Source organism: Saccostrea cucullata, unplaced genomic scaffold, assembly GCF_032062105.1.
Source record: "Saccostrea cucullata isolate Sc308-1 unplaced genomic scaffold, CSIRO_AGI_Scuc_v1 ctg7815, whole genome shotgun sequence".
Classification (NCBI taxonomy): Eukaryota; Metazoa; Mollusca; class Bivalvia; order Ostreida; family Ostreidae; genus Saccostrea; species Saccostrea cuccullata.
In genome coordinates, this window is record NW_026927015.1 from 1 (window position 1) to 15,986 (window position 15,986).

Sequence of the window (15,986 nt, forward strand, 5' to 3'; positions counted from 1 at the left end):
CAGTCAATGTTATAAAAAACATTAGATGATACGTACATATTCTTAATTCTTAAATCTATTCCAGAGAAATACACCTTAAAGGACTATAAGAAAGTTTTGACTGTTTTCAATGTTCATAATACTGACTCTGGAGTTTACCAGTGTTTGTCTGAGAATAGTGAAGGTGTCATGCTTAAGGAAGCAATCCTCAAAGTAATAGGTGAGGGGACTTTTTTGGCAACGTACCATGCATAATAAGTCATTTTTTTTTATAGAGAATGTTGTGTTTTGTAGTTGGGTATGACATTTATTTTACGAGTGGGATAGGATTTTTATATTTACTCAAAATTACTAAATACGAGTAAAAATATAAAAAGATCTCTCATGAGTAACATAAATATCATACACTGAGTATATTGATTATCAAACATTGAATTTTCTGTTCATTACAATTTATTTGATTTCCCCTGTGTCTTTGTCTTTTTTAACATTGTGATTGATTACATGACGTCATAGTTGAGGGTTTGAGATGTCAAAAGCTTAGCAACGTTGTATTGAAAACATATATCTGAGCCCAACTCTGGTATTTTTGGGAATCCGTCTTTATGCCCTATTCACAGATTTTTAAGATCGATCACTGGTTGTAATCTTTGCATTTTCATTAAATTTTGTGCAACAACAAAAGATTTTGCTCAACAGCAGACAGCGGTCTCAGAATAAAAAAATGACAAAATCCACTTTATCTCGCCCGTTGTTAAATACTGATATAAAAGGCCATTTCACTGTTTTAGATTTTCAATTGAAAATAAACCCCTAATTCATCTCAATTTTCAAAAGAAAAATGAACAAATAATTTACTTTAATCCATTACAGAAAACCCAGCAAAACCTTTTATTACCGGTGATCTGGAACCAAAGGTGAATACCTACTCCAAGTTTACCTGTTCAAGACAAAATTCTGATTATGATACTTACGCAGAAGTGTTTGCTTCATTGTACAAGTGGTATGTCAACGACACTTTACTCAAAAATGTATCGAGTCATACAGGTTTATGGTACAGAAGGCTCTAAAGTACAACAAATACTCATGTCAAATACCCTCCTCTGTTAGAAGTGACCAGGTTCAAGTTAATCCTTCTTGTAAGTATCAATTCATTGTCCTTTATGATGATTGGTAAAGTTACTCAAAAATATTTGTTCGAAAGTAATTCTATTTATAATATATGATAAAGGTAAATGTTTCAACAAAGAACTTTATTCGGTAATAACCAATATTTGCCCCCCAAATCAAACTTTGATGGATAATATATTCAATTAAGTTCTTAAACAGGGGAGTATATGCTGACTTCAAAGCACTGAATATTTTCATAAGTAATGACGCCATATGTACGTAATAACGTCACAAACATGACGTAAATTTCAGTTTTTTATGAATTTTACAGAAGAATGTACATATTTCGTCGATATTTTGAGTAAAAGTCACCAAGCGCATGTGTGTTCAGGATCAATATTTTGATATTATGTGTAGAATGAAATATGTCAATTTTGTTCCTGAAGAAACTTGCGCTCTATAAATTTTAAAGCTAAAATTGATTAAATGTTGTCCATTTTGTCCTCTTTCTGAAAAAGGATATAAAATCGGACTAGTTTGTGACGTCATAAAAAGAAAAATTGTGAATACACTGCTTTGACCTATAATATTTTCTGTTAATTTATATTTCCCATACAATTTATTGAATTCAGCACATTTCAGGAAGTTTTCAAAATTTGACTTTTGTTGGGGCAAATATATGCAATATACCGCATATAGTTCTTTTTTATATTGAAGAAACATATGTTATTACTTATATGTGGTAAACATTTTAATAAGTGTAATGAAAGGCTCTCTTACTGGTCAAAGACAGTAAAAATATCTTTTTATAATCTAAAAGACAAAAATGTTGTTTTAAATCATCATTTTTATTATGAACAAATTTAATGTCTCCCGAATCAAGAAATAAACAAAAAACTACATATACACTGATCTTTGCGCTGATGAATGTTAACAGATGGCCCTAGCAAAGAAGACCTAAAGATTTCTCCACCAATAAGAGATAAAATAACTATATGTGATGGGAATACAATCGGTCCCTATACTTGTGCTGTTGACTGTAATCCTCCATGCAGTGTTCAGTGGAAGTATACAAAGTGGAATGGTCGGCTGGTGAATGCAACACACTTAGGTTATAAATCTGTGACATTATTGAAACGTCAGATAGACAGAGAGGAAGTGGCAGAATTAAAATGTGTGACTAAAGGTCGTGAAAACAAAGAGGAAGCACTGATTATAAACATGGAAATTCAACGTATGTACACCTCGCAAACATTTTAAACGTTCATTCCATGGAAAATTTTAGGAAACAATATACAATAAAAAAAATTTCATGTTTTGTGTGAGTTAAAAGAAAAAATACGAACTTTAAACGTCTTCCTAGCAAGGCCTGTTGTATCTTTGCCAGACATAAATAATAGGGCATATAAGTTGAAATTTTGTATCGGAATATCGATATCTAGAAGACAATCAGTTAAATAAAAAACGAATTTACTTTTATGAAAACAAAATTTGTGTAGTTATCACAAATAGTTTAAACGTTTGGTTATGTTCATGCAAACATTTCCGAAATGGAGGTGTTGTATTCTAGCAGCATTGTTCATGGTCCAGAGAATATTTTACATCGCTATTTTTTTACATAGTATTTCTTCAAAGAATGTGGTCAGGATCGTACCAAATATTTTATTCTCAATTTTGATTTTTCAAATCCCAGATATCTGCAAGATATTTTCTGCATATCGTGTTTCGAATTCGAAAAACAGCTAAGTTAAATAATTTACATTGTAATAATCTGCCTTCATTCTTTATTTTCCAGATTTGTCCGAACCTATGATTTATATAAATGGTTTTCTAAAAAGAAACGTTTCTGATATACAAGAGGGCACACTTCTCCAGATGTCATGTCATGTGGATGGGAATACTATCCCTACAGTAACGATCTACAGAGGAAAGGGGAACATGATTCTTGGGAAACAGGACGATCATTGGTTTAATCATACTTTTGAAAAGGTTCATTGTTTCGATACAAACATATTCATATGTATAGGCAGATCGAATGTTTGTTCAACTGAAGAGACAAAAGTCCCTGTAAATGTTCTTTTATCGATTAAGATACATATCATTGCGAACCCAAAACCAAAGCTTATCAAATGGTATGGAGTATTTCCAAATCCCTGTATCGTTTCTACAGTCACTCAAAGAAATCAAGTCTTCCGACATTGGGTGTCCGGTACAATCCCAATCTATAATAAGAGCTTTCTTGGAAACTATACCTTATATGGAGATGAATTTGAAATAACAACTATTCACCTAAAAGGTTAATTTTAATTTAATATAATAAAAACTTAGTTATTTCCTAAAGAAGCTAAAAATAATAACAAAGTCAAATTTTAGCCTGAGTTACAATCAAATGAATATTTGAAAAGGTTATTTTTAAAGTTATTTAGTATATTTAGTTACTTGCACAGTTTAAATTCATCATTTTTTTAAACTGGCATGAAAAGGAGTGTTTAGATTAAACATGTACGAATTAATGGCAGATTCTCTATTGGCATTGGCGTTTATGGTTGTTAAGTGTAGAAAAAATGTTTAAAATGCTCACTGTGTACTACGTTTAGGAAATCACTTTCTTTATAAACGATATCCTAGTAATATTTAATTCATTAATTCAATAATTTACTTTTTCTTGATTTATACATATACATTTATATAATGTCATCTAACCTTTCTTTAAAGATTTGAAAGAAATTCTGCTTTACCTATTCAGGAAAGCTTCAAAAACACTTTGAACTCTTCTGTCCATTCCTCAGAGAGAGATATCTATATGCTAAACCTACTACAAATGAGACTTTTATCATCGAGAAGTTGTATGTGATCTTCAAATTTTAGAGTTAACTAGTGCTAATTGTAAAGGGGACCGTTACAGATGTTCCCCAAACGCTCCCCAACTCCCTTTTGGTGCCATATCCCCTGTAAGCTTCATTAAATAAGACAATCTCTATGCATTTGAGATTTTAACAACGTTTATCCAGAAGTGTACCAAGTTCATTCAAATTTTAGCATTGCATCCGTGCGCGTGTAAATGCATGTGCGTAATGGCCATATCATATTGTCTACACAATCTATATATTTTGATATACTAAATATTAAAGTATTTAATCCAAAAGTATTAAAAAATACGCTCATTCAAGTGTATTTTTGATTTTACTCATTTCACGTGCACGCACGTGCATACACGAGCATGGTGACCATACCTTCTTGTAGAAGTCCATTACATCTATCTATGTTCTAAATCCCACCCCGTTTGGTTGAAAACCAAGGGAGTTATAGCTGTTTAAAGTTTCAGCCAATGAGATTGCAACAGACGTACACGGACGTGTATGCATGTGCATGTTAACCATATCTTCTTGTAGAGGTTCATTATATCTACACTACCCTCCATAAATAAGTATCCACTGTTATTTTTTCACTATTTTTAAATGAAAAAAGCTAAAAGTCTAAAAAAAATATTTGTAATTGTCTTTTATAAAGAGAGATAACCTATATTGAGTACTGTAACAAAAGAATCCAATGAGAAATTAAATTTTTAGACAAAAATTAATCAATTAACACCATATATTTTGTGAAACTCATTCTCAACATTATTAAATGATATTTGTATCATAATAATCTCAGACTTTTACTTGCCTACTTTGAGTATTTAAAAGAAAAATAAACTTGAAAATAAAGAACTTTGATAACCAGTAACCTCTTATAACACGAAAAATTACATATGATGGGCAAAAATAAAAATAAAAATTGAGAAGATGAGGCAACTGACGTTAGAAGAAAGAATTCTCTGCAACCTGCTGCATCAACAAGGAAACATGAAAACCAAGGGAGTTATAGCTGTTTAAAGTTTCAGCCAATGAGATTGCAACAGACGTACACGGACGTGTATGTATGTGCATGTTGACCATATCTTCTTGTAGAGGTTCATTATATCTACATGTATCTATGTTCCAAATCCCATTCTGTTTGGTTGAAAATCAAGGGAGTTATAGCTATTTAAAGTTTAAGCCAATCAGATTGCAGCGCACGTGCATGCACGTGTTTTCGTGATAATTGCTATATATCATGTTGTAGGAAATCCTAATGTATGGCTATGTTCAAAATTTCAAAGGATTTCAACAAAAAACAAGAAAGATATTGAGACTTTAGTTTCAACCAATCAGAGCGAAGCGCACGTGCATACGCATGAGATCTTGCTATTTTGACCATATCATTTTGTCTATGCTACTAATATATCCTTATATTATGAGTTTCAAAGCATTTCATAAAAAAATTGAAAAGTTACGCCTATATCAATTAAATCGGTCATTTCAAGTGTTGCACGTGCCCGCTCTTGCAAGCACGTGCGCGCAAAATGACCTTCGTTCCGCAAATCTACATAACATGTCTACTGACCCTAAAAAGGTTTTACCTAAGTCGGATGTGTAGTTTACAAGATCACTCCCGGACAAAAAAGTACCTAGGAAGAAGAAAAATAACTAGTGCTAATTGTAACGGGAACCGTTACAGATGTTCCCCAAACGCTCCCCAACTCCCTTCTTGTGCCACATTCCCTGTAAGTTTCATTAAAGAAGGCAAAATCTATGCATTAAAGACGGCAACAACGTTTTCCCAAAAGTATACCAAGTATTTCAAATTTAAGCAATGCAGGCGTGCGCATGTGATTGCATGAGCGTAATGACGATATCATTTTGTCTACACTATTTTACTCGTATGCATGTGCACGCACGTGCATGATGACCATACCTTCTTGTAGGAGTCCATTATGTCTGTCTATGTTCTTAATCCCATCCTGTTTGGTTGAAAAACAAGGGAGTTATAGCCATTTAAAGTTTAAGCCAATCAGATTGCAGCGCACGTGCATGCGCATGTTTCCATGACAATTATTATATATCATATTGTAGGACATCTTAAAGTATGCCTATGTTTTAAATTTAAAAGCATTTTGTAAAAAACGAAAATATATTGAGATTTTTGTTTCAGCCAATCAGAGCAAAGCGCACGTGCACGCACGTGCATGCATGTGAATGGTGATCATACCATCCTGTAGGAGTCCTTTATGTCTATCTATATTTTAAATCCCATGCTATTTGGTTGAAAACCAAGAGAGTTATAGTCATTTAAAGTTTCAACCAATGAGATTGCAGCGCACGTGCATGCGCGTGATTTCATGAATAATTTTATATATCATATTGTAGTACATCCTAATACATGTCTATGATATACGTTTCAAAGCATTTCATCATAAAACAAAAAAGATATTAAGATTTCTGTTTCAGCCAATCAGAGCAAAGCGCACGTGCATGCGCGTGAGTTCATGCAAATTTGACCATGTCATCTTATGTACATAACTTATATATCTTTATATAATGAGTTTCAAAACATTTTATCAAAAAATGTAAAAGTTACAACCATATTAAATATATCAGTCAGTTTACTCATTGCACGCGCCCGCACGTGCATGCGAATGCGTGCAAAATGACTTTCGTTCGGCACATCTACACAACATGCCTACTAACCCTAAAAAGGTTTTAACTTAGTTTGGTGAACAGTTTCTGAGAACACTTCCGGACAAAAAAGTACCGGAGAAGAAATAAGAAGAAAAAAGAATAATAATAATAATAATAACTAGTGCTAATTGTAACGGGAACCGTTACAGATGTTCCCCAAACGCTCCCCAACTCCCTTTTGGTGCCATATTCCCTGTAAGCCTAATTAAATAAGACAACATCTGTGCATTTTTTACTTTTACAACGTTTTACCAAAAGGATACCAATTATATTCAAATTTTAACATTGCATGCGTGCCCATGTGAATGCAGTGCATAATGATCATATAATCTTGTCTACACTTTCTATATATTTAAATATACTTAATATTAAAGCATTTAGTCCAAAAGTATTAAAAAATCACTCATTCCAGTGTATTTTTAATTTCACTCATTCCAAATGCACGCACGTGCGTGCACGTGCATGATGACCATACCTTCTTGTTAGAGGCCCTTATATCTATCTATATTCTAAATCCCATCGTGTTTGGTTGAAAACCAAGGGAATTATAGCCATTTCAAGTTTCAGCCAATCAGATTGCAGCACACGTGCATCCACGTGATTTCAAGAATTTTTTTTCTAAATCATATTGTAGAATATCCTAATGCATGACTATGTTTTAAATTTCAAAGCATTTCATCAAAAATCAAAGGAGATATAGCCATTTAAAGTATCAGCCAATCAGATTGCAGCACACGTGCATGCGCGTGATTTCTTGAATTTTTTATATATCATATTGCAGGATGTCTTGATGCATGACTATGTTTTAAATTTCAAAGCATTTCATCAAAAATCACAGGAGATATAGCCATTTAAAGTTTCAGCCAATCAGATTGCAGCACACGTGCATGCGCGTGATTTCTTGAATTTTTTTATATATCATATTGCAGGATGTCTTGATGCATGACTATGTTTTAAATTTCAAAGCATTTCGTCAAAAAACAAAGGAGATATAGCCATTTAAAGTTTCAGCCAATCAGATTGCAGCGCACGTGCATGCGCGTTATTTCATGAAATTTTTTCCATATCATGTTGTAGGATACCCTAATTCATGACAATGTTAAAAATTTCAAAGCATTTCGTCGGAAAACAAAAGAGATATTGAGATTTTTGTTTCAGCCAATCAGAGCAAGGCGCACGTGCATGCGCGTGAGTTCGTGCTAATTTGACAGTGTCATACTATTAACACTATTAATGTATCCTTATGTAATGAGTTTCAAAGCATTTCATCAAAAAATATAAAAGTTATAGCTATATTAAGTATATCAGTCAATTCACTCATTTCACGCGCACGCACGTGCAGGCGTATGCGCGCAAAATGACCTTCGTTCCGCACACCTACACTACACACCTATTAACCCTAAAAAGGTTTTAGGTCAGTTGGGTGAACAGTTTCTGAGAACACTCGCGGACAAAAAAGTACCGGAGAACAAATAAGAAAAAAAATAATAATAATAATAATAATAAGAAACCGAGTAAAAACAATATGTTCCCAAACTCCGTTTGGGGAACATAATAATAATAAGAAACAGAGTAAAAACAATATGTTCCCCAACTTCGTTTGGGGAACATAATAACTAGGGCTAATTGTAACGGGGACCGTTACAGATGTTCCCCAAACGCTCCCCAACTCCCTTTTGATGCCATATGCCCTGTAAGCTCTATTAAATGACATACTTTATACAATTTAGACGTAAACAACGTTTCCCCAGAAGAATACAAAATATATTTAAATTTTAGCACTGCACGCGTGCTCATGTGAATGCATGTGCGTAATGACCATATCATCTTGTCTACACTATCTATATATTTTAATATACTTAATATCAAAGCATATAATCCAAAAGTATTAACAAATACACTCATTCAAGCGTATTTTTAATTTTACTCATTTCACGTGCATGCACGTGCAGGAATGTGCGTGATGACCATACCTTCTTGTAGGAGTCCATTATGTCTATTTATATTGTAAATCCCATCCTGTTTGGTTGAAAACCAAGAGAGTTATAACCATTTAAAGTTTAAGCCAATCAGATTACAGCGCACGCGCATGCGCGTGATTTCATGAAAATATTATAAATCATATTGTAGGATATCGTAATGCATGACTAAGTTTAAAATTTCAAAGCATTTCGTCAAAAAACAATGAAGATATTGAGAATTTTGTTTCAGCCAATCAGAGCAAAGCGCACGTTCATGCACGTGCATGCATGTGCATGATGACCATACCATTTTGTAGGAGTCCATAATGTCTATCTATGTTCTGAATCTTATCCTGTTTGGTGTAAAAACAAGGGAGTTATAGCCGTTTAAAGTTTAAGCTAATCAGATTGCAGCGCACGTGCATGCGCGTGCTTTCATGACAATTGTTATACATCATATTGTAGGACATCCTAAAGTATACCTATCTTTTAAATTTCAAAGCATTTCGTCAAAAAACAGAAAAGATATTTAGATTTTTGTTTCAGCCAATCAGAGCGAAGTGCTCGTGCATACGCGTGAGTTCGTGCTAATTTGACAGTGTCACATTATCTACACTACTAATATATCATTATATAATGAGTTTCAAATCAATTCATTAAAAAATGTAAAAGTTATAGCTATATTAAGTATATCAGTCATTTCACTCATACCACGCGCACGCACGTGCACGCGTATGCGCGCAAAATGACCTTCGTTCCGCCCACCTACACTACACACCTATTAACCCTAAAAAGGTTTTAACTTAGTTGGGTGAATAGTTTCTGAGAACACTTCCGGACAAAAAAGTACCGGAGAACAAATAAGAAAAAAAAGAATAATAATAATAACTAGAGCAAAGCTCGTTGCAAAGCAACGAGTAGGTCTTCCGTCCTGTTTGATCGGAAGTAACTGTCATTTTTTTAAGAAATGAGATATAACGCCCAAAAATGGTTTAAATACTCTTAACATATGTTAATTAATGCAAAAATAAGCCAGTTTTTGCTACTCCCGGTTTGACCGGAAGTGACGACGACGGACGGAAAAATAATTTTTTTTATGCTCCCAGACATATGTAACCCAAAAACTTGTCAATAACGGCAAAAAAAAAACGCGTTTTCCGACTACTTCCGGTTTGGCCGGAAGTGACATCGACGGACGTATTTTGACGACTCTAATAGATTTAGCTTGACATTTTGAACAACTTTCAATTGCTTCTTTGACGTATTACAAATTCTCAATACTTTTTGAGATATAAAGGAAAAACTTCTGGCCCCTCTAGGCCCCTTATTTTAGGGGCCAGCCCTTTTCTAGAGATACCATTTGAAAGATCTTGAAATTCTACACTTCTTTTGTTCTATATATTTTAACAAAATATTTCCTGGTAAAAAGATATCGTAGAAAAAGTGTTAAAAATTTTGAAATTTGCGATAGGTCTATTTTCTGGCCATAGGGCGCGCCGACGTGCAGCACTTCCGGTGAAAATGAAATACGTATGTCACATCTACATATATTGCTCTATCATTGCTGAAAAACTCAAGTTCCTATCCTAAGCCGTTTCTGAGAAAACTCGCGGACAAACTGACAACTCTGAAAATTACTAAATCGCGGAAATCTCCAAACTGGAAGTGACGTCATCAAAACAAAAAATTATATATCAGCTTTGTTTGATGTTCTATCAGTCCTGAAAGTTTCATGAAAATCGAACCAGCCGTTTCCGAGAACTCGCGTGCACAAAATCGGTAAGAAAAAAAAACAATAATAATAATAACTAGACGAGCTTGTTGCAAAGCAACAAATAAGTCTTCCGTCTAATTCTGAAGAAGATGATATCGAGATTGATAGACATTTACGGTTATGTGTGCAAAAAACGAGCCATTTACAATTACTTCCGGCCTGACCGGAAGTGAAGGTATTTTAACGACTTTAAATGATCTCTGCCTCTGCTATTTATTATTTTGAACAACTTCCCTTCTATGATGCATAACAAATTGTCAACACTTTTTGAGATATCAGATAAAACGTTTTGGCCCCTCTGGATCCTTTATTTTAGGGGCCAGTCCTTTTTCTTGGATATCATTTGAAAGATAGTGCAATTCTACACTTCTTTTGTTCTACATGTTTTAACAAAATATTTCTAGGTAAAAAGTTATCGTAGAAAAGGTGTTAAAAATTTTGAAATTCTTGGTAGGACTATTTTCGGGCCATAGCGAGCGCCGACGTGCTGCACTTCCGGAGAAAAAGATTGGTGTATGTCACATCAGCACATGCTGCTCTATCATCGCTGAAAATTTCATGCTTCTGTGTTAAGTGCTTTTTGAGAAAACTGCCGGACAAAGTGACCCTCTGAAAATCACTAAATCGCAAAGATCTCAAAACCGGAAGTGACGTCATCAAATCAAAAAATTATATATCAGATTTGCTTGATGTTCTATCAGTCCTGAAAGTTTCATGAAAATCGATCGAGCCGTTTCCAAGAAATCGCGTGCACAAAATCGGTAAGAAAAAAAAACAATAATAATAAAAATAGTGGAAAAGAAACCTAAGAATAACAGTAAGGTCTTCCGCTGAAGACGGAAGACCTAATAATAATAATAAGAAACCGAGTAAAAACAATATGTTCCCCAACTTCGTTTGGGGAACATAACTAGTGCTAATTGTAACGGGAACCGTTACAGATGTTCCCCAAACGCTCCCCAACTCCCTTTTGGTGCCATATTCCCTGTGAGCTTCATTAAATACGACAAATTCTGCGCATTTTTTACTTTAACAACGTTTTCCCAGAAAGATACCAATTATTCAAATTTTAGCATTGCACCCGTGCGCATTTGAATGCATGCGCGTTATGACCATATCATCTTGTCTACACTATCTACCATTATATTTTGATATACTATATATTAAAGCATTCAGTCCATAACTATTCAAAATCACTCATTCAAGTGTATTTTTAATTTCACTATTTCCAAATGCACGCACGTGCGTTCACGTGCATGATGACCGTACCTTCTTGTAGGAGTCCCATATATTTATCTACGTTCTAAATCCAATCCTGTTTGGTTGAAAAACAAGGGAGTTATAGCCATTTCAAGTTTCAGCCAATCAGATTGCAGAACACGTGCATGCGCGTGATTTCTTGAATTTTTTGTATATCATATTGCAGAATATCCTAATGTATAACTATGTTTTAAATTTTTTTAGCATTTCGTAAAAAAAAACAAAGGGGATGTAGCCATTTAAAGTTTCAGCCAATCAGATTGCAGCACACGTGCATGCGCTTGATTTCTTGAATTTTATTTTGAAATCATATTGCAGGGTATTCTAAAGTATGATTATGTTTTAAATTTCAAAGCATTTCATCAAAAAACAAAGGAGATATAGCCTTTTAAAGTTTCAGCCAATCAGATTGCAGCACACGTGCATGCTCGTGATTTCTTGAAATTTTTTTGACATCATATTGCCGGGTATTCTAAAGTATGACTGTTTTTTAAATTTCAAAGCATTTCATAAAAAAACAAATAAGATATAGCCTTTTAAATTTTCAGCCAATCAGATTGCAGCACACGTGCATGCACGTGATTTTTTGAATTTTTTTTATATCATATTGTAGAATATCCTAGTTCATGACTATGTTTAAAATTTCAAAGCATTTAGTCAAAAAACAAAAGAGATATTGAGATTTATGTTTCAGCCAATCAGAGCGCAGCACACGTGCATGCGCGTGAGTTCGTGCTAATTTGACCATGTCATATTATCTACACTATTGATATATACTTATATAATGAGTTTTAAAGCATTTCATCAAAAAATGTAAAAGTTATGGCCATTTTAAGTATATCATTCATTTCACTCACTTCGCGCGCCCGCACGTGCAGGCGTATGCGGGCAAAATGACCTTCGTTCCGCACACCTACACTACACACCCATTAACCCTAAAAAGGTTTTAACTTAGTTTGGTGAACAGTTTCTGAGAACACTTCCGGACAAAAAAGTACCGGAGAAGAAATAAGAAGAAAAAAGAATAATAACTAGAAAAGAAACTCGTTGCGAGCAACGAGAGGTCTTCCGTCTGATTCTGAAAAAAAACCCACAAACTCGAGCTGAAAAAAGTGATCAAACTTTTTATGGAAACAAAGGGGATTAAACCCGAATCGCCAGCGTGAAAATCCAATGCGCTTACTATGACGCTATTGGGACCACAGCTCTAAATGTATTTGTATAATTATATTTCTGCAACAGTACATCTGTCTTAGAATTATGAAAGGCGAATCACTATTCATAATTTTGCGTCAAACGCCTCGAGTAAATCGTCGCGCCTTTTGTTGAGAATGTTCCATTAAATAGGTGTGAAAGCTTCAATGGAAAGAAAAAAAGAACGTTCTTATAGCTAAAATATCAAGGTGAAGAAAGTATATTTAACACATTTTACAAATTTCATATTGTATATAAGCAAGTAACACTAAAGCAATGAAACAGTTATTGAATTAAACTTTTTTGAAATATTCTGTTTATACCCAAAATGAACTATCCAGATTAGTTAAGCTTTTATGAAAAGGTTGAAATGTTTTGTCGAAAAACATGTGTTGCCCGAAGACAATCAAGGAATCGGATACCATTTATGCTCAATAACTTGAATCAGATCTTTGAGACAAAAATGTTAATATAAACTCCATTTATCGATCTTTTAAAAAAACAGTTATCTTATTTTGTCTTTTCTATTTTTTTAAAATGACACAAGTGTGCATTGGAAAAACAGTTTGTAATTTCTATACCTACTATATTCATTGACATTGTTTCTAGAAAAACTATTACTTATAACTATGATTAAAGATCTGTTTTCACGTGTTGCAAATCAGAAGGTATTAGGTATCGAATTTCATTTGCATTTGCACATTTAGTCTTTCTTTTTCTACTTTGAGAACCAGTCAAATGTAATTATAGATGACGTTTAAGAAGAACATAGTTTGACACAGAATTGCAACGAAACTACGACGTGACAATCCAAGTATTCCTTTACATTTCATTTTGCTTGTGTTACTTTCGTTCAAGCAAACGCTCGGCTGACTACGAAAACCCCTATTGGGAAATGTCGGAGTTGACAGGGACAGCCGCCATCTTGGACTCGCTTCAGCTTTTTAAATGCTAATATCTGAAGTTTAGATCTATCAATATTCAAACAAATTATATAGTGAACATTATAAGAAAGATTTCTATTAGCATACCAAATATAAATGAAAAATATTTAAAAACAAAAAAGTTAGAAAAATACGAGTTTTTAAATTTGCATCTCATAACGACCGGAAGTATTGACGACGCACAAAAAGGTGATTCTGCAAACCAGAAATTCATGAGCTATCGTCTCCAATAAGTCTCCAGTTCATATCTTTAGCCATTTTCGATAAAAGTGCGCGACAAAATCGCATTTTAAAATCAGAAAATTGTCCATAACTTGGCACCGGAAGCGACATTTCCAAAAAAAATTATAGACTGCACAACTTCATATAATGACGCATTTTTTGTGAAAGTTTCGTTGAAAACCGCTGAATAGTTTTCGAGAAATCCCGTCCACAAAATTTTGTCAAAAAAAGAATAATAATAATAAGAAACAATACAATCACTATAAGGTCTTCCGTGAAGACGGAAGACCTTAACTAGATGAGATCTCGTTGCGAGCAACGAGTAGGTCTTCCGCTCGATTTTTGATAAGGTTATAAAACAACTTTAAATGAAAAGTGTTCAGATCTATTATTCAAAATAAGTGAGAACACAATTAAGAGTATCAATTTCAAACAACTTCCGGTCTTTATAATTCACTTCCGGTGTGACCGGAAGTACTAAAAATGACCTTAAACTCCTTTCTGAGTGTGAAGGAATCATCCCTGATAATTTCGAAAAAAAATGCTCATTTTCTGGACTACTTCCGGTTTGGAAAAAATTACTTCCGGTGGACATAATATTACTCGAGACACTCTATTTGCCTACATAAGAAACATTTAAAAAAGAAAAAAATAAAATTTTGCATATTTTTAAACTACTTCCGGTGGACGACGGACGCGACGGCAACAAAAACCATATATCCTTCTCAAATTTAGGAGTCATAATCTATCATCCCTGAAAGTTTCATGAATCAATCTCCAACCGTTTTCGAGAACACTCTCGGACAAAATGACACTTTAAAAACAGAAAAATGGCCATATCTCGCGACCGGAAGTGACGACGGCAAAATAAAAAAAAAAAGCATGAAGTTCAAATAGCTTTCTATCATTGCTGAAAGTTTCATGAAAAACTGTCGAGGCGTTCTCGAGAAATCGTCTGCACAAAATCGGTAAGAAAAAAAAGAATAATAATGATAATAGTGGAAAAGAAACAACAGAATCAGTAGAAGGTCGGAGACGGAAGACCTTAATAATAATAAGAAACATAGTAAAAACAATATGTTCCCAAACTCCGTTTGGGGAACATAATAAATGTGTTTAACTTTGGAAAATTATTGCTTTACAGGGCAGAGTACATTTAGTTCACCTGTGACTAAGCTCGACGCTTGGATTATTGTTGGACCTCTTGTTGGTGTATTTGTTCTTCTGATGACCATCATTTTTGTTTATAAACACCGTTGTTATAAAAGTGAGTAACTGCTTTAAAGTGGTTTACACACTCTTAAAAACACGCTTTTTTTAATTTTATGTTGAAATAAAAAAAAATATTGAATAATTTCTTACTCATCAGTGTTAAAACTTTCGTCCATTTGATCACCAGGTGTTGCTATTGTGAAAAAGGAGTACCAAGATATTAACATGGACGAAAAGGAAGAACCGGAAGAGCAGTCCAATGAATACGAAGGGATTGCTAACTCCGATATTGTAAACTCTGAGGTTATAAGCACAGGACAGACCACTGAGTTTCAAACTCTAACACACAGTCAAGATCAAGATGATCAATACGAAGATCTCAACATTTAACATATTTCCACTTTAAACCAATCGTTATGTGTGGCTTTTTTATGTTTTATTCTCATAAAATCTTCAAGCATTTACATTTTTGCGATTTAGGAAACATTTAGAAAACAACTTACACAAACACACTCCTAAATAAATGAAAATGACGATCAGTTTTTCAAATTTAGCAGATCACGAAACTCAAGCATTTTCCCGCAGATTACGAAAATATAAAAAATTTTCTTGATCGCAAGACTTAAAATTAGGAAAACTTGTCAGATGAAACTCATGATAACTCTGCAATTCAATTATTATTCAGAATTACTCTGGACGTCACATGAAGTCCTGAAAAAGAAAAACAAATGCAACTTGGTGACGACTTGTTTGTAAACGATCTTCTTGAACCATTTGATACACTTTTATC

At 33.8% G+C, this 15,986-nt stretch overlaps 1 protein-coding gene across 1 annotated transcript; it reads left to right on the plus strand.

The window, feature by feature from the left end:
* The first annotated feature begins 123 nt into the window (after positions 1-123).
* LOC134273259 (uncharacterized) lies at positions 124-15,706 on the plus strand. The gene is made up of 6 exons (XM_062755447.1): positions 124-199; positions 853-1,118; positions 2,027-2,323; positions 2,885-3,385; positions 15,129-15,251; positions 15,384-15,706. Exons 2-6 carry the CDS (start codon positions 1,031-1,033, stop codon positions 15,584-15,586), a joined length of 1,212 nt encoding a protein of 403 aa, XP_062611431.1. The 5' UTR covers positions 124-199; positions 853-1,030; the 3' UTR covers positions 15,587-15,706.
* The last annotated feature ends 280 nt before the right edge of the window (positions 15,707-15,986 follow it).